Source organism: Oenanthe melanoleuca, chromosome 8, assembly GCF_029582105.1.
Source record: "Oenanthe melanoleuca isolate GR-GAL-2019-014 chromosome 8, OMel1.0, whole genome shotgun sequence".
NCBI lineage: Eukaryota > Metazoa > Chordata > Aves > Passeriformes > Muscicapidae > Oenanthe > Oenanthe melanoleuca.
In genome coordinates this window covers 20161283-20181382 of record NC_079342.1, presented here as the reverse complement: position 1 = coordinate 20181382, position 20100 = coordinate 20161283, and the positions used below count along the sequence as shown (strand labels likewise).

The 20100-nt window shown below is 43.7% G+C and overlaps 1 protein-coding gene across 2 annotated transcripts in view; it reads left to right on the top strand.

The window, feature by feature from the left end:
- LOC130256077 (BEN domain-containing protein 5-like) overlaps window positions 1–20100 on the top strand; it is an 858262-nt gene that overhangs the window by 656137 nt on the left and 182025 nt on the right. For both annotated transcript variants that reach the window (XM_056497342.1, XM_056497343.1), the window contains exon 7: window positions 3426–3515. In XM_056497342.1, coding sequence (XP_056353317.1) covers window positions 3426–3515 — 90 coding nt within the window. The remainder of the gene's footprint in view (window positions 1–3425; window positions 3516–20100) is intronic.

The window sequence follows — 20100 nt, the reverse complement described above, 5'->3', positions numbered from 1 at the left end:
TGGATTCCCATGGATTAGAGCTTTCTGGCCTTCCAGAGATGACAAGATTTTTCTAGTGCTTTCCTCAACTTTGAAGTTCTCTGCAAAGGAGTGAAATTCACTCCCAAGTTCTCCTGATGGGCACCAGCCTAAAGGCTCTCTGGACCAGATTTCTAGGGTCAGACCTCTCATCCTTAGTGCTAATTTGTGAACTTGAATCATTGCTGCAGGACCTAAAGAAACCACAAATCTCCAGTCTGATTCTGGTCTGACAAGGTAGCAGGAAAGATCCTGGATGTTGAGGAGTGATGTTCTACCTCAGTTCTGTTATAGTACTTCATCTGGGTGGTGCAAATGGAATTCCATAAATTTAATATTTCTGCTTGAAATTTCTAGATGCTTCTCATTAAGCTGCTATATACAAACACTGTCATTTTCATGTTTTTATAATGGCATAAAAATGAAAATTGAATGAAAATGGCTGAGTGAATTTGCTGCCTTCCCGTGAAGGTTTGGAATTTGATCTGACTCTCTTTGTAAGTAGAAAATGTTTTCTGTGCAACCCTGCTTTAGTTGCAGTAGCATAATAAGCAACCAGGAGTAGAAATTGCAGTTTCCTGGGTGAGAACTGAGGGAGTGTTGCCAGTGGGGCTGTTTTAAGTGATTGGCTTGAATATACCAAAGCTTTAGAGGGGAAAGTGCATGGGTTGAGGGCCCAACAGAATGAGTGATGTTCAGAGTGAGAGATCTGAGCTGCTTGCTTGAGCTCATTGAGATTCCTTCCAGTATGAAATTTGCTTGGTGTTTCACTGCTGTGGTTGCTGGAGAGCCAGAATAGATGTTGAGGTTGGTGTTGATTGTTCTGAACAGCATCTCAGATCTTCACAGCTTCGCTCAGGGGAATTCTTCTCTGAGCAGGGGCAGGATGGCAGTGGGTGAGTAGCAGGACACCAGGGTTAACACACACTGATAGGTTGTTTAGGTCTCAGTCATAAGTCAAGGCAAATATTACCCATGATGGTGATAGTGGTAGCCTTCAAAGGGAAGAGAAAATGTTCATTTCAATCCTCAAAATACTTCCCAGAACAGAAAATGAAAAAGGAATCATTCCAGGCATGTCTACTTTTTTCCTTTCTTTCCAAGGAAACTTATTTTGTCAAAGAATTTTGTTTCTAAGATTCACTGCTATGGTGTTCAGAAGGGTAAAAGTGGTACCACAACAGATTTCTCTGCATTTCCACAAGTCTCAAAGCTGTGGCTAAATGGAGTGTGTCTTTCTGTCATTTTGCTTAAGTGCTTTTGGCATCTACTAAGCAAAGCTATACACTTATAATCTTCTTAATTTTGATTGATCTTTTCAATCCTGAAGTAGAAAATAGGATGTGTTTCTAATGTAACGTTTAAATTTAAAAACTAAATGGTGTTTTGTAGTTGTTTAGTGGGTTAACCTTGGTTAGCAGCCAGATGCCCACACAGCTGCTCTCTCTTATCCAGGACAGAGGGAGAAAATAAAAAGGAAAGGCTCAGGGGTCAAGAAAAAGACAGGGCTATCATTTTCTAATTGCCATTGTGAGCAAAGCAGACTTGACTTGTGGGATTTTAATTTATTGCCAGTTAAAATAGACTTGCATAGTGAAAATTATTAATTATAATAATGATTCTAATACGTGTTATGAAGCATAAATAACAACAATTTTGTAATTGAAAAAAAAAACAGATGCAAAGCCACAAAACACCCCAATCCAATCCTTTGTCCAAAAGATTCCTAACCAGTGCTGTTCCAGATCCAAAGAGTGGCACTCGTGTTGCTGAGCTGTGCTGAGCCACAGTCCCTTTAATTCAATGCTGGTTTTCTAAGAGGAAAACTCCTCTCCTCTTGCAAAAGTGATCCCAGCCTTCTCCTTTTATTCTTTAAAGTTGGTTTGCAGATTTATGTCCTTCCTCCCACACTACTTAATGTCAATGCAAATGGTGTGGGATGGTCATTGACTTCTAGCTGATGGGGTTGTGCTCCTTTTTGCTGCCTCCCACTTTTCTTCTGCCAAGGGAATTGACTCCACCAGCTGCTGGGTTTGGCAGAGACTTTCTTTCTTACATTTCTTTACCTCTGGGGTTCAAAAACATCAGAGGATGGTGAAGAAAGAACAAATGAATGGCTGAGTTATAGGGAGAGCAGCTGCAGGACTAAGGATGCTAAGGAAATAAAAGAAGAAACCTGCTGCAATTGTCCCCTGAGAGCAGCAAAAAATGTATTGATTATTCCTATGGTTCTTTAAGGTGTGATTTGCCATGGGGAAAATGGAGCATTTGTAAGACTTTGGGAAATTTAAAAAAATTAACTAAGGTATGGTCTTGAGGACTCTCACACACATTTGAAAACAAAAGTGTGACTTTGGATACGTGTGCAATACATCTACCTAATTAAAACAGGGAAGAAGAAAGAAAAAAAAAAAGCTTGGCTTTAGTTTCCAGCCTGTAAACTTTTTATTTCAAAACAAAGATTTAAACTGTCTCTAGCAATTGGAGCCTGCTGTGTTTAGCATTGCCCCTGCTGTGTGTGTTCAGGTTGAGATAAGACATCTAACTGAGGTCCTGACCTCCTATAGTCTTTAAAACTCCCAGAACCCATTTTGAAAGAGCATAATTTTCATTTGCTGTTTATTCAATGCAGTCACAGCACAAACAAAGAAAGGATCCTGGTTGACCCATGTGGTTTATGGCTGAAGCAGGTGGCCAAAGTGGTGTGGTTTCAAAACTGAGGGATTAACCCATGTTAAATTCAGCATAGTTGGGATCTAAACCTGCCTTCCACCTATCTGTAATTTGAAGGGGAAATGGCAAATTTTCATGCCCTCACTGGAGAAGGTCCCTGGATTTCATCTTGGTCTCTTTTCTATACTTTATTTTTTTAACTTTTCTTTCAGTTGGAGCAGATGCCATCCCAAACACTTAGCAGATTTTTTTTTAAAAAATCACCTCTAAATCCTGCAAAGCAAAGCCTAATAAATATAATTTGTAGCACCTTGCCATTGCCTGGCACTGTTAAGGCTTGTACCAAGTGTAATGCAGGGTGCAATTGGCTTTACCTTGACTGGGGCCCCACTGCTATTGCTGTGGCCCAGGGGGACATTTATCACAAGTGAGAGCACAATTTCAGTGCAGTTAAACTCACTGCAGTAAATCTTGGGGTTTAAAGAGAAAGCTGAATTTGTTGTTGCAGGTTTGGCTGCATGTCACTATAATCTTGCAGCCCTTGTGCAGCCTGAGCAGGAGACCTGGTGATGTTGCCTCTGGTCAGGGATTGTGCTTGGTTATAACATCTGGCTGATTTTAATGAAAGGATGTGTTATAAAAATTAACAGCTCTTTGCTTCTACATCTGGGGCACAGTTTAATGATCTTCATTTCTCTTTTTTCCCCTCTGCCCCCTGCCCTTTTCTGCTGCAGCAAACCTACGTCCCGGGGCTGAACAGAAAGTGGTGTTCATCACTGCAAGGGTCCATCCTGGGGAAACACCCTCCTCCTTCGTCTGCCAGGGTGAGTTCTGCACCAGGGGCACATCTGGTGGGTCTGATGGGGGCACATCTGGTGGGTCTGATGGGGGCACATCTGGTGGGGTCTGATGGGGGCACATCTGGTGGGGTCTGATGGGGGCACATCTGGTGGGATCTGATTAGAGGGGCACATCTGGTGGGATCTGATTAGAGGGGCACATCTGGTGGGATCTGATTGGGGGCACATCTGGTGGGGTCTGATGGGGGCACATCTGGTGGGGTCTGATGGGGCACATCTGGTGGGTCTGATGGGGGCAGATCTGGTGGGTCTGATGGGGGCACATCTGGTGGGATCTGATGGGGGCACATCTGGTGGGGTCTGATGGGGGCACATCTGGTGGGGTCTGTGGGGGCACATCTGGTGGGGTCTGATTGGGGCACATCTGGTGGGATTTGATGGGGGCACATCTGGTGGGGTCTGATTAGCAGGCACATCTGGTGGGGTCTGATTGGGGGCAGATCTGGTGGGTCTGATTGGGGGCACATCTGGTGGGGTCTGATTGGGGGCACATCTGGTGGGTCTGATTGGGGGCACATCTGGTGGGGTCTGATTGGGGCACATCTGGTGGGATCTGATTAGCAGGCACATCTGGTGGGGTCTGATTGGGGCACATCTGGTGGGATCTGATTAGCAGGCACATCTGGTGGGGTCTGATTGGGGCACATCTGGTGGGATCTGTTTTCCTGCTGGTGCCTGTGGTTGGTGTGGATGCCTTTGGCTCTGAAAGGGGAGGTGACAGGTCTTTCCACAGTGAGGATATCAGCAGAATCTCCCATCTAATACCCAGCTGCTTGTCTTCCTCGAGGCCACAGGAATAGATTGTCTCCAAGTCTTGTGAATGTTTGTTGAAGTTGGTCAGAATTGGACAGAATCAGGCTCTGAAGCTATTTGGGAAGAATGAGACAGTCACACTCATATACAGTATATTTGTGTAATGGTCCTTTTCTCAGAGCTTTTCCAGCCCATTATTCTGGGGTTTATTCTGTTAACTGCTTATTTTTTTCTTGCTGTGTACTATCTCCAGCTTCTTTTCCATCACAAAGCTGTGACCCTATTCTCCAGTTGAATTCTAAGAGGCCTCTCTTTGTCTGAAGCTGCTGCTCTGAGGAACACAGCTCCCAGTGGCTGACAGCTGTTTCCTGCACAAAGCATTCCTGCTAAAAATAGAAAGCAAATTGCCCAGCTTGTATTTATAAAGAGTTGTAAATCTCAGGCTCGTGGGTACAAATAAATAAATAACCCTGGCACGCCTTCATATAACTTCATTGTATAGGGCTGAAATGTTGTACTTATGCATGTGACTGTCTGCAGCAGTGAAGTGTTGGTGGTGTAAATCAAAGTGGCTCCCCTGGAGCCAGGGCAATTTGGTAATTCACTGCAGCAGCTTGGACCTGGCCCTGCTGGGCTGATGAGTTGCATCAATCAAGCATATGCAGAGTTTATTGCTCATGATGCCACAGGGTCCACTGCCACTGGTGCCCAAAGACCTCTGTGGGGGGGTCTGGCACACCTTCATGGTCTTCTCTCTGTGCTCTCATCCTGGCAAGGTGCTGCTGTGCCTGCATCCCTCTGAGGCAAACAGCAGCTGCCCCTTCTGCTGCCCCAGCCCCCTGGGCTTGCAGGGGGCTCTCCTTGCTGGCCTCAGTAGCAAAGGTAAAACCCTTGCTCTAATAGAACAGTGCTTCAGAGTGAGAGCAGGAAAACTCAGCGAGTTGCCATCTCCTGCCGTGCCACAGTCAATGCAGGGCATTGCAGCACACATGATGTTTGTTAATGAATATGGATTTTTAATTGGCTGCTTTGATTCTCTTTGTGGCTGCTGGCACAGCCCTGTGAAATGAAAGCTGAGGCATGCTGCTGAGGTGGTGCTTTGTAAATGATGTTATTTTATTTTGATAATGGAGAGTTTATTCAAAAGGGAAATAATAATAATAATAAAAAAAACAAACCCAAACAAAATGATGTGTAAAAGCTGGTGGCATGCTTAGTCTGATGAAACAGCCAGAGAGAAGTCATGCTCTGATTGTCTCACTGAAACTTTGTGCTGTGTAAGGAAAAAAAAACAAACAGAGAAAACCCAAACAAACAAATGAAAAAAAAAAGAACAGAAAAGCAGGAAATTGAAGAAAAATAACAAGGAGGTATCAAGGTATCAGTTTTGGAGAAGCACATGAGAAACTTGCAGTGGCTGCAGTGACAGCTCCTCTTGACTCCTTTGGGAGTGCCTGGATCCACAGGAGTGCCTGAGCCCCTGCCCTGAGCAGAATTAGCATCCAGACAAGTAGAAATGTCAAACATTTCAAGGCCATTGCAGCATTGTTTCTAGTGCTGCCAAATGTGAAATTGGGTGCCTGCTCCATCGTTGGAAACTTTTGTGTGGGAGGATCAAAAGAAGGGATAAAAAAGATTCCTCTGGCAGTCAAGTTGAGGGCACACTTAGGAATTTTATTTCTGGAGTCTCAGGAAGCTTTTTGGCATAGTAAGGTGTTGCAGATTTTATATCCAGATGCCAGCTCAGTGCATATGGAACATGTCAGTGTTTTTTTTTTTTCTTGGTGGAGAGATTTCTTCTTGAACGTTTGGTCATGCTCACCACCTGGAGTATTTAAGATCTGGAAACTGATCCCAAAGATCAAGCAGCATCTTGTGGATGGAAAACCAGAACTGGAGAATCAGTCCATAAGGGACTAGAGAATTAGATAAAAGCTTTATATTTTTTGTTTTTCATTTTTTCCCCATTGATCTTTGGTTTTATTCAGTCACTGTCTTCTTTAAAGCCTGAAGATAATATCTGGCTCCTTACTCATTTTTCTACCTTTCCTTGAGCTGGCCAGTTCCCTTCCTGTCCTCTTTGGCCTTCTCTCTGCTGAGGGATTTTTAGCTGTATTCTCCAAAGAGGAGCTTTCTGGGGCCTGACAGAAGCTATTGCAGTCTTTTTTTTTTTTTTTTTTTTGACAAGTCAAGGTCCCTGAGAAGCAAATTTTGTAGCTTTAGTGCACCAGGAGGTGCTTGTGCCTGTCTTTTAAACCTTTGTCCTGCACTTTACCCACATATTATTAATCTAAGCAAGGATTTTGTGTTCCTATGGGAAAAAAAAACTTGTCATCTCTCTGTTCAAAATTGTTTCTCTGTCATTCTTCCTCATATTCTACTATGAAGAATCCACTGAAAGCTGAGTTTTGGATACAAATGCCCTTCATTCCTGCAAAGTGCAAGTATTTTAGACTTGGATAGGCATTTCTGTCACCTTCCAGCTGTGGAGTGCTTGCAGCAGTGGCCAGACCTCAGAATCATCAGGCACCTCATCCAGCAGCTACAAACAAATGCTGTAATATTTCACACATGGTGCAGCTGCCAAGCTGCAGTTCAGGTCCTTAAAAGGCAGACAAAACCCTGGAGGGCCTCTTCATAAAAAGATGGATTAAGAACATTTTGTTTCTGTTTTGGTCCTTTAAAGAGTTAGTTCACTGGTTAGCCTTTTTAGGAAGTTTTCCTGGTTGTTCTTAGCAGCTTGTGGTGGAGCTCAGGGCTGGAAATGGAGACTCAGTCATCAGAGAATATTCAGAATATTCACATGAGTCCCTTTCACATCTGAATTTAGGGTGGTGCTCTCCTCAGATGGTGATGGTCACAATGAGCATGGAAGTTTGTACCACATTTAGGGGTGAATAAGTAGGAGTAGGGCCCAGGATTAAGAGGATTTGTTTTCACTTTGCTCTTATTGTCCATTTTTTAACCAACTGGAATCACTGCTGCTCCTGGAGGGCTTTTCTAGTGAGCACAAAGAAGTGCAAATTCACCTTGCAGCCTGAACTCATCTCTCTTGGGCTGTTCAGATTTCTGGGGGATTTTTTCTGAAGTTGTGGGTTTAGATTGTTTTCCTTTCTTAGGTACTCTTCCTCATTTTTCTCCCCCACAGTATTTTCATTTAAGAAAATGTGTGCTGTTTTCCATACTTTACTGTAAAGGCAAATAAACTAACTCTTACAGACATCAGGTAACAGTGTGTAAAATCTGTGCAAGCCCCCACCCTCCAAACACTATAAGGCAGCTTTCAGAAGGCTTTGATTTTATCCAAGATCTGGCAATAGGGGTGTTTTTAGCCCCCAATAGCCTCAGAATCTTATTTTCTTTCCTATGTTTACTAGATTTTATTTTCTTTGTGGGAGCAAAGCAGCTGTCCCTCACTATTCACATGCACAGAAAGTTGAAGGAGACACTTCATGTTTAGGTTTATCCTGTATGCTCTGACTTTTGCCAGGAGTCAGTAATTCTGTTACACATGTCTAGATGTATTTTACTCACTGATTTAGCATGTTCTGTTAGTAGGATGTCATCTGTTGATTTGCCAGTGTGGCACACACTGTCCCATCTAAATGCAGAAATGGAAATTTGTACCCTAAGCCTCTAGCAGGGTTTTCAGGCTGGGATGCCAGAATGGAGGAGGGAGAGGAGTCCCACAGCTGGGTTTGGAGTTGCTGAGCATCTCAGGCTCAGTGTAATTTGACCTGGACCTGACCTGGAATCTTCTGGGCTGAAAAGGGAACAGCCATTAAAAAGAAAATATAGGAAAAACAGACACCTGGGACTCTTTTCCATAAGAAATGGAGCAAAAATTACTTTTCAATCAATTTTTTTTTTTTTAATAGCTGCTTAAATGAATGCTCCCTCTTGCTTCAGCTTAAATCAGATGATATGAAATTAAGAAACATTACACCAGGCAAGGTCTCTTGATTTTCTGTTTGCATTCTTTGTCTGTGCTTTTATCCCTCACCCTCTTGCCTGCAGCAGGCAGGGAAAAAAAAAATCTGAAAACTTGTACAAATTTTGATTCTAAGTTTAAAGAATGGAATAGCAGGCAACAGACTGCCCAAAAACAGCAGCTGCCTCTCAATTCTGATGTTGCACTATGACTCACTGGGGCAGTGGGTAATTGAACTTGCTCTCTGTGTCACCAGGATGCTCCAGGTGCTATGAAGGATGTAAGTCCTGGACAGACTCCAAAGTGGCCTCTTAAAACTGTTTTCTAGCTCATTTTGTGGAGGCAGTGTCTTCAAATTCTTTGAATTTGATCCTGCAGGAAACCTGAAGGAGTTAGTAGGATACTGAAGTTGCTAAAATAGAATAAATGTGACTTCTGTGAAGCTTTTTTCATTGTATTATGGAGTTTGTTTTGTTTTGTTATTTGTTTGGGATTTGTCTCTTTTTTTTTTCTTTTTCTTGTGGGAAACACAGTCATAAGTGTGAGAAGGGTCCTTTTGAAGCCTATTTCTTCTACTTGGAATTTTACCCAAACTCTGTCCTTTCTTATGAAGAAGGAGGAGCAATATACTGTCAGGGTTGAAAGCTGCTTTTCTGTTTCCTTTATTAAGCATAAATCTTTTGAGCATTAGGACATAAGTGATAGTAACTGAGGGCCAGGACATGTTTTACATGCAAGTGTAAATTCAGCCTTTACATGTGAAAAGAACCTTTCTGAAGTAGCAGAGGTGATACCTTGTTTGGCCATCTCCAGGGTATAAATTTCTCCTTAGGGAAAGAAGCTCAGTTCTGTAGGCATTGGTATAAGATGCTTTTGGTAACAGCAGCTCTACTGGAGAAAAAAAGCACCTAGAAATTCCTGTGGTGGTAAGAAGTGGCTCCTCAGAAGCTTGGGGACATCAGCTGCCAGATTTCCTATCGGGCTGGATGTGCATGTGAATAAATGCATGGCTTGCACCTCACTTTATCTGTTTTATTCTTCTGTCTAGCAAGCCAATTCATCTTCCTTTCCAAGCTATGCTTCCTACCAGAAGAGGAAACAAAATAGGATTGCATAGGGAATAGGAATCCTATAAATGCATGTTTGTTACATTACTGTCAAGTCTCACTTCTGTCTGCTCTGCCAAATGAAAGAGAATGGAAGCAAACACTTCTGCTGTCCTGGCTACTTCTAGACTCCAAGGGAGTGCCTCCATATGTGTAAAGTCTGCAGCTCCTCTTTGGATGTGTTTGTCAGGCATCTCTGGCTGCAGGAGGGGGCTCAGCCATGGCCATGCAGCCAAGGGCTGGGTGCACTCTGGTCCAGGGATGCCTTTTTGGGAGCCTCCTCCAGTTTCCTCTTTGTGGGCTGCATTGCTAAGACTGAAGAGAACTGAGCAACACAGAAACTCCATTCCAGGGCATTTTTTATACTCTCTTGCCACCCCAAAGATATAGAGACACAAAGCTTCCATTCCCTTTCAATACTTAATGCATCCTATGCAAATCTTTTCTGGCTGCAGTCCATAGGAAAGGTGCAGAGTTCCACCCTAGGGGTGGCTGCTTTTGGTCAAGAGGAGGATCTTTCCACAAAGTGAGGGGTGCTCTGCATCCAGACAGTGACAAGCACAAGTTGTGTCAGGAGAGGATGGGGGCACTGCTGTGCTTTCAGGAGCAGCTCAGCACCCAGGAGCAGCGAGGGAACGAGGTGAGCAGGGGCTGCAGTTCATGGTCTCTTTTACAGGAGTTCAGGAAACCAAATGAAGCAAACAAAGGCAGCAGAATTCAATAGCCCAACCATAAAATGAGCTGCAGAACTCTCTTAAAGCTGTAAAACTGCATTCATCCTTCCCACCAAGATTTTTTTTAAGTGCATGGCTCCTAAGCTTTAATACAAAGGGAAACACACTCTCCCTGACTTCTAAAGCAACATGAAAAACACTGTTGTCTGCCCCTTGTATATCTCCTGGATGAGATTTTAGTGTGAAGTATCCCAGGAGAGGGAAGGGTTGTTCTGAGAATAATAAAACATCCATATTGGAGTAATGGAACTAAAAGCTCCTTTTAAAGTCATGTGGATGTAAATAGGCATTAGAGGAACTCCTGCTACCCAGTGTGACATTGGCTGTTATGAGATACCACAGGCTTTGAATCAATTCCCTGTGGTGTCAGGCAGGTATGAGAGGTTATAGACGTGGGTTCCTGAGCTGCAGGAAATTTATGATGAGTTTAAGTTTCTCTGGCTGTAGAGTTACATGGAACTCCTGCACAGAAGAGAAGGTGTGGTGGTGGCAGGGTGTGGAGGGGGACTGTGCATGGGCTGGGTGTTGCTGTTTGCAGCAGCAGAGAAATTCCCAGAATTCTGGGAAGCTGAGCTGTGTCACCTGTGGCTGAGACATCTCTCCCCACCAACAGCTTGCTGTCCCACCTCCTCTGCTCCATCTGCAGGAGCAGGAGCAGGAACAGCAATGTGGTCAGGTCAGGCAGGCTCACCCCTCTCCATCCCAGCCCTGTGTGCTCATGTTCCTGCTTCCAGTAACTCCTCATCCCTGGGACAGCAAGGTCAGTTAAGAAATGTCAAGTGGCTTTGTTTCATTTGGTTTGCCCTTTGCCCAGAGCAGGACTTTGAATGCCTCTGCTTAACTAATCCTCTTTACAGTAATCACAGAGCTAAAGGAGCCCTTGGTCTTCAAGAGGGAGAATTGAGAAAGGCTTCACTGTAGAACAGCAGGCAAATTTGTTTTGTCTTCATGTGAGATTGCCCAATTAATCTCTTGAACATCCTGGTTTTGCAATGTTTCTTGACTGCACATACTTTTGGATAACATTGGCTTAAAGATGATTTCCTCCCAGCCCTACCAACCTCCCTCTAGGGCAAAGAACATCATATTTGTACACACTGTGGTACTTTGCTGATGGCTGAGGATAGGAAAAAGAGAAAGCATTGATTCACCTGGACTTCATGATCACTTGGTTTTCCTTAACATGACCAGTTTTTCCCACTAAAAATTGCAGCCTGAGTGGATTCTGAAGGTGCTTATCCATGTCTGCCCAGTTATCAAGGTAATTTCCTGTGTTTATTGCTCTGTATGGCCATGGGCAGCAAATCCTGCACTTTTAGGGAGCAGTATTACCCCCAGACACCAGATCATCTCTGGGCCAAGGCAGGAAAATAATATGCAAACTCAGGACAAAGATGTAAAAAGCACAGGAAGGTTGGGGTTGTCTCAGGTCTCATTTGCATGGCTCTGTTAATGGCAAAGCAAGGATTTTGATAAGTGACCATCATGGCTATCAAGGAATCAAAGTTGAGATCAGCCCTTTCAGTCAGTGCTGCAGTGTGTGAGAGCTGTGCTGCTCAAGCTGCAGGTCAGGATTCACAATTAGGAACCTCTTCTAGTTTTTATCATTTTAGCCCTTTCCATTCTCCTCCAGGAGTGCCCCAGCTCTTCCTCACAGCTGATATTAATCTTGCTGCTCTATTGTTTCCAGCTTTGTCTTGTGACCCTTTGTTCTTTGCCTGCCCTGGCTGGGTTCTGCCGAATTGATTTCTTTTGTTTTCATTTTGTTTTCAGTGCTTTTGTCTCCAAGGTGCCCTGCACTTTCCTTCCTCTCCTTCTGCTTTGAGGAGCCAGCATTCACCAGTGACTGGGACTTGGCTGCTGCAAACTTTTCTTTGACACAGGGGCACTGGGATTAAATTTTCCTGTGCCCCTGTACAATTGCTCACATGCTCCTGCTGCATTGTGCACATGTTTATAAAAGCCCTGTCACCCTGGCTCCTCAGCTTACAGAGAAATGGGTGCAAGGCTTGTTTGGAGGGCTTGGGATGAAAAGAGGCTTCTGCCCCAACAACAGCCCTGTGGGTGCTGGCTTTGCTCTTTCAATGCTTCTCTGCACTCTGAGCATGGAAAAAAAGGGTAGTGGGGAGCATCCATTACCAGTTCTGCTTAATTTTACCTAAGAAGAAATGTAGGCACAAATTGCTTAGCTGGGACCCTAATGCAGATGCAAAATTCTATTAAACACGTTGTAGGCAGGGAGGGTAAATTGAGGGGAGTTTTGAACAGTGGCAAAGAGCTCCCTGAAAAGTCACTCTCACCAGGAAAGTTGGTTCCTTAGTGACTGATGTCACCCCTAAGTGGCAATTCCCAGATGTGCCCTGTAGTGTTAGTTCAAGGGTCAAATTACCTATTAGATGGTAACACACTCCTGGTACCTGTGCTCTGACTTGGAGGTTATGGTTTTAGTCTTTGCTGCTGCTAAATGTAAAAGATAATTGGAGATGGATGAAAAATAATTAATTTGTATTTTTTTTCTCTTATACCACAGTTTTTAAAGAGTGCTTTATTATAAATTTCATACAAGCTCACTTATTTTTCTCCTATTTTTCCTTTCTTTCTTTCTTTTTTTTTTTTTTTTTTTTGTTTTTCTTGTTTCTCTAGTTTTTTGTCTCTTTATCACTGATGGAAAAAAATGTGGTGGGGAAGGGAAAGAACCAAGAAAGGCAAAGGTCTGTGGTCAGTTAAAAGAGGAGGAAGGGAGAAGTCTGTAGGTCTTCTTATGTGAAATTTTGTTCAAAATTATCAAAGCTTACTTTAAAATTTTCAGCCAGTTGTGCAGTATGTAGGAAAGACATTAAAAAGATGGATGTGCTTTATATTATAAGGATGATATTATATTATATATTATATATTATATATTATATATTATATATTATATATTATATATTATATATTATTATATATTATATATTATATATTATATATTATATATTATATATTTATTATATAGTATATAGTATATATTTATTATATAGTATATAGTATATATTACAATATGTATATTACTTATTACATATATTATATATTTATTATTTATATTATCATAAGCCAAATCTTTGGGTGACCACAGAACAAGTGTGACAGACAGTAGATCACTGCAATTTCAGTTTGCCCAGCGTGTTTGCACCTCTCCCTTCTGATGTCTGGCTCCTTCATGCAGTAAAAGGGGTTATTTGTCATAGTTAAGTTTACCTTTAAGATGTTAAAATTCAATCTGACTGTTCAAGGTAGAAAGTTAGACACTCCTCGCCCCTGGTTACACATGAACTCTGATTTTTCTTCCTAAATTTTCTTCCTAAATGCTCCTAATGGCCAAGGATATGAGGGAAAAATCACTGGTGTGGTCACAGTGCTGCCAGAGTTTAAACCCATCATTGCAGAGTGCTTGGGAACAGTTTCTGTCTGGGGCTTGCTGGCACTTGAGATTTCATTTGCATCTGAGGCAGACTGTGAATGTAGAGTGCAATAGAACATTTCTCCATTAATTCTTATTCTGGAACAGGAGCATCTTATGCCTTCTTAGTTTAATATGCTTCAAAGTTGATTTTGCAATAAGATTGTCTCCAAACAGAATTCTTTAGGAAATGGCAGGGCTCTTTGGCTGCTTCTTCCTAACAAACCCCCTCAATCCTTGGAGGCCTCCTGAAATATATATCCTTCTGACTTTTCTCCCTCATGCTCCTCAGATGGAAACATGTAGTTCTGTACCCTCCTGGAGAATTTCACTTCTTCACAAGGAGAGATGTCAGTTGCTTCTGGTGGTCCTACTCATGTGAGGAAATTTTGCTGATTATTCCCTTTGCAGTGGTAATTACCATCACCTTTAGGATCTGCAATGCATCTCCACTTTCACAGCAAAATTTTCTCTGCAGTGGAGGTAGGGGCTTGTGCCACATTCTGCTGCTTAACAGCCAGGAGCACATCTGCACTGACAGAGAGTGACCCTAATTTATTTCTGTGGAGCTTTGTCTTGCCTGGGTGTCATGCAGTGTAAATAAAAGAACAGATCCATCTCCATTGATGAGGGGCAGAGCACAGCTTTTGCAATTTCTTTCTTCATGTAGAGACATGGTCATTTTTTTATTCTTCTATAAGACAGAAAAATAAACCACAGGGAAAAAAGCTTTTCCTGCTGGAGCCTAGTGCAAGCAGCTATCCAACAAATCCCCTCCAGTAGCACTGAAAGCAACTTGCAGATACACAACTTTCATCTCTGAGTCAAGGGGAGGAAGTTCAGATGCATCCAGTATTTTCTTGGCCATCTGATTTTCCCTGAGGATTAGGCTTTTGTTTAATAAATCACTCCTTTTTTCTTTTTTTTTTTCTTTCCCTCAGAAACAGTTCAGGTGTTGCATACAGCCCCTGCTTTATTTGCCTGTCAAAACTGATGCTACAGACTTTGCTGTGCAAATGGACTTCCATGTTTCATTCCAGTTTTAACAATCCATTGACACTGATTAGAGCAGCTCAGCCTTGATACCATCTGTCAAGGGGGAAATGGATACAGATTTGGTTTACTCTGGTTTTGGTTATATGGTACTTTTGGATGTCTTTGAGGGGCAATTCCAGAGCAGGTGGGAATCTCCTCTGAGGAAGCTGATGCCACTCTTGCCCCCCCCATACCCAGAAGGTCACCACAGGAGAGTGTAAAGCAGCTCTTCACTGACAGGATTATCTCTCTCTGGTTCTGGAATCTGATGTTTGTCCCTTTTAGAGCTGCTGGTGCTACCAGCCTTGCATGGTGCCTGCAGACATTGTGCCCTGCTTCACCACTGGAGCCTCACAGGTGCCTTTGGCTCCCTGGGAAGAGGAGAAACTGCCTTGCACCTTTGAACAGAGGGACAGCACAATCCTATAAAAGTGAAGCAGAATAACCTGCAAACCAGTAAAGTGGAAATCAATGAAGCAGCCAAAAGGTGCCATTACAGCAGGCTTAGTGTAAGTTCTCTGTATCAAGAGCTACAAAGTGATCTCCTCGTTCTTCCCCACAGGGGAAATGAGGGCAAATGGCTGTGCAGGTTCCTGCCAGGCCATTGTTTGATCTGGGGGATGCATGGATGTGCCACATGTGAATGGCAAAGCCACATCTCCAGCAGAAGTGAGCAGCTGGGGTTCAGTCCTGAGAGTCCTGAGCTCTTCTCTTTAGCTGAGTGGATTAAAACTCTCAGCTGAAGCACAAGAGCTCCTTTCCCACATCCCAATTTTTTTTTGGAGTCCTGTACCTGTGTTCTCTTGAGATCCAGAGCACCAGGGCACCACATCACCCATGGGGGCACCCAGTGTGCTCCATTCCTTCCCAGCAATGTGCTCCACTCTCACCCTGGCAGTGGCTGGCACCAGGAGTCTGCCTGCATAGGAGCCCACTCGTGGTGCTGGGCCAGCAGCAAATGTCTACAGGTCATTGAAGAGAAAGGCAAATTCAGAGAGATACCCCCAACACACCCCTTCACCTGTAGGGTGCAGGGAGCTGGAAAGGATAGGTGTGAATGAGTGTTCTGCAGGGCCCCTCTGGTCTGTGTGTGCCTGCCTGACTCAAGCCTGTTGCCTCTGGGTCTTTGCTTGGCTGAGCAGCATGTTTGCAGACGCTGGAAACCATTTTTAGAACGTGTTTAAAAATACACATTTTTCATTTCTTGCCTCGCATTATTTATGTAATGCCCTTTCCCTTTTTCACTGTGTATTAGATTTTCATATGTAAATGTATTCTCTGCCTGCCTCCAGAGAAATCCACCTTTTGCCTTCTCAGCTTGCAGCACATTCTTTGCTTGGGCCAATCTATCCATCTTCAGGCCTGTGTAGCTGTTGTGAGCACAGGCAATGCTGTGAGAGCTCAGTGCAGCTCTGGGACAGCCCAGGGCAGGTGCTGGGTACAACAAATCCACCCTCTGCTCCCAGTGCCAGCTCTGTTGAGCTGAGATCCCAAAGGTTCCTGATCCCCAGAGGAAAGCACCTGGTTATGAAAAGGTAACTCTGGCCATATAGGAAGGGCTCTGAGTCTGGGGAGACAATCCAACAAAAGGCTTGAAAGGAGAAGGTTCATCCTCTTTGGATATTCCTTGCAACTTTTAGTGGTTTCCCAAGTAGAACTAAGTCTGCTTAGTCCTCCTTGTGTCCATCAAAGTTTATTTTTATCACTTTTATAGCTCTACTGGGAATCTTCTCCCCAGTGCGGGAACTTTGGAAAATTTACCCTTGTGGTGCAGTGTTCTTGCTGGCCCTGGAAAGGTTTCTGACCTCCACGTCTGCAGTTGTCAGGATGGGGAGGAAAGCAGTCATCTTCCAGGCTCTGGGGAGCTCAGCCTGGTCCTGCTGAGCAGCAACACTGCAATAATGATGCAGTTTCTCTGCTTCCCCTGCAAGACCCTTACAGCTCTAAATAGCAGACTGGAGAAGGAAGTGATTTTCTGTTTGTTTTTTTTTTTTATTCCTCCTTGCTGGTGCTGTGGGAGCTGTTGGTGGACAGCTGAAACTCCCCTTGGGGGCCATGGTGAGAAGTCTGGTGTTTTGTGAGTTGATGAGGATAGCAGGAAGCAGTGCAGTGCTGCCTGAGTTAATTCTGTCAAAGCACATGCTTGACTCTGGTCCATGCATTCTGGATTTTACTCCCCTTGTGTTCATTTCTCCCCTCTTTGCAATCAAGCCTCTATTCTGGGCTGCCTCTTGTCTTGCACATCAGGGAAGGTGGAATCTTCTGCATATTTCTGTTCTACTCTAAGGCAGAAATCCTAGCTGTATTTAACATTAGTTAATTCTGTAAAAATTGAGGGCCATAATGCAGTGAATATTTTTCGAGCTGACTGGGGGATTCACACTCATGGGAAGGACAGGCTTTGAATAATAATGGCCAAGCACATCATATTCTGAGGTAACATCTTGAGAATGATTCTGATAAATCCCAAGTAATTCATTAATGAAACAAGATCATCTGATCCTTGCAGTGTTTCTCCAGGAACCCTTTTGTTTTTCCCCAGGAGGAAAAGAGGCATTATCCAGGGGGCATTGGTAGGCTCATTTTGATGCAAGGAGAACTCCAAGATCCTTACAGCATATTAAGATAATTAAAGAAAGGAAAGCCAGCCAACAAAGCCACCCACTCAGTCTGTGCTGTGCACTGAATTTAGGAACCCTCCAGGCAATCCTGCAGCAGCAGCTGTGTGCTCCTGCCAATGCCTCCTCTCTTTGTCAGCCTGACAGGTTCTTTCAGGCCAATTCCACAGGTCTTTGCTGCTGCATCAGTTCTGCTGGAGAGCTACACAACTGCCCCTGGGCCCTGGGAGGTGAGTTTGTGGTTAAGCAAGCAGCATCAGCCACCAGGGTAGTTGAGAGGCTGAGATTTGGGCTCATCCCTGCAGAGGACAGGAGACAGTCTGATTCCCTCTGTGCAGGTTTGCACCTTTTACCAGACAAACCCAGCCCTGGCCTCATTCTGCTCTTGTAAATCAGTCTGCTCCTTTGAAGCTGGTGGGTATCCGATAGCTGCAAGGAACAGGAAAGGCAGAGACCATGAAATACTGGGAGGGACTGACCCAGTGTTCCACCTGGGCTGCTGCTGCTGCAGTCCCTGCACGCAGAGGGATGGTGCCACCAGCTCCCACTGCTGCTCTGGTCCACTGCTCAGGCAGCCTGCTGCTGCCCAAACACCCAGGATAGCATCTAGGGGGGTTTTATCTTGTTCTGTGTCTTTTCCTGAAGTCCAAAAAGATGCACGATCCAATTCAGTGGCATCAGAATGAGTCCTGAGGCCAGAAATTGCTGCATCCAACAAATAAAAGAAAGGGTCAAATTGTTTGTTTCTTTGGAGTTTCCAGCTGTTAGACTGCCAAAGCATCAGAGCAAGTCTTGAGGCATGTTAGAAGGCAGTTTTATCAGAAGACAGTTTTATCAGAACAAAATTACATTAATATGACCTAGCTCATCTTTTGTAACCAGATCATTTGTGTGGTCTCATCATCTACTCAAGTTTGTTTAGTAATGTTTTTTGGGTTTTTTTTTTTTGGCTTGTCTTTTTTTTTTTTTTTTTTTTTTTTTTTTTTTCTGGCTGTTCAGACAGGGTCAGGCTTTGGGAAGAATAAAGTATCTAGAGAATTTAAAAGTAGGAACTAAACTTGTCCTCACAAAATGCTTAACTTTTCTTCTTCTGGCTGACAATTTTAACAGGCAAAATTAAATGCCACATTTCACCTTCTCCAGGCAATGCTGTGGGGTTCTGAGAACCACCTATGGTTTATGGAACACTCTGTGTGCTCCTTTCAGTGCTTATTTTTTTGGAAGAAAAGAAAAGAAGGGAGATTGCTCAGGGCTGCAGTTCTGAACTGACCAGCAACACTGGCTGTCTCTGTCACCAAAAGTCTTTCCACCTTGACCTCTGCAGGGCTGATTTTCAGAAGATGCTTTTCTTTAGGGAAGAGTGGGCTGGGGCTGGGCTGTCAGTGGCACAGATCTCACTAGTGGCAGCTGAGTAAGAACAGAAAAGTTTCAGAATTTTACTCAGCACCTAGCATTTTGTGGCCACTTGCCATGTTTCCAGCCACAGTCAGCTCCAATGAGCTTTCATGAGTTTGTTTGGAAAATCCATCTGCTGGTTTTGGCCCCAGAGATGCCAGCTTTGCTGCCCTGCAAATCTGGCCATTGCTATCTCAAGTTGAACACACTAAGACAGCAGACTCTGGGATCAACTTGCCAAAAATCAGCAGTGCTAGAGACTCAGATCAGGTATCCTGGCTCCTGGTCCCACATCCCAGGCACTGGGAATGCCAACTTTAATTATGTTCTACTGGCAATGTATATCTATATCTTTTCAGCACTGAATTGGGATGTTGTGCTCCAGCCAAGCACCAGCAGCCTCATATCCTTCAAAGCAGATGTGAATCTTTTTATGAGGAAAGAGCAACAGCTCATAAAAATACATAGGAAATCCCAAACACTCATCACTTAGCAACTTTCTACTCTGAACTGATTGTACTTCTAGACTGCTGATTTGTGACTGACTATTCCAGGCACATCCATTGCACTGTGTATTCTCCCTGTTTGGAATGCATCTGGAGTGTCAGGGTCTGGAACTCTTTGGTGTTCTGAGGCCTTGTTTGCATGGTCTGAAATGTAGAAGTCTCAAAAATAGTAGGATAGTGCACATGAAAGGCAGTGGTGTAAATGTACCTCCTTTATTGGAATATCCATAATAAATTTAAAGGTTTCCATCCCAGTCAGTCCTGTCCAATCAGCAGACATGGGACATTAAAATGGGAAGCAAGGTCTGCCTCATGGTATCATATGTTCATGATACTCATGGTCCATTTTCTTACCCAGGAGTCCCAGAATGTCTTACTATGGCACAGTTTTCCCAAATCTTTGTTGAAGTTGCCATCTTAATAGATTTCAAATGTCACTGGAGGCTGTGATGGCAGAAATGTCTCCTGTATCCTTACAGTGGTGTCAGAAGGGTTTTTATGACTGTGTAATTCTGGAAAGCAGTTGAAATATTTTAGCACCAGAATGGTCAGAGTCATTTCATCACAGAGCTGTGATGCAGCAGCAGGATGGGCACTCACTGTCCCCACACCCTGGCACCTGCTGATGTGTTTAGAGAGGGCTAAATTATTCCTTTATTGTGGTCCTCCACCAGAGACCCCTCAGTTAGATCATTACATGCAAAAGAAGGTACCTGGGAAGCCTGGAGGTGTTGGCTGGGATGCCCTGACCTGGGTCAGCTACTGGCAGAGCAGTTTCTCTCTCATACTGACAGAACCCAGCTGGGAGGTTCCTGACTGCTGTTCCAAATTCCAGACTAATTATTTGTGAAATCCTGGGCTAACTGGAGGTCAGGAATGATGGGTTTTTAAAATCTTCTTTAAATCAATTACTGTCTGTGCTTACCATGCATATTAAAACTGGAGAAAGTCCACAGTGCCTTGCTCTGCCATTTGAAGTATTTGTTGCCACTCATTCTCAATTCCTTTGCATGCAGCCCTTCCAGCAGAAGTGTG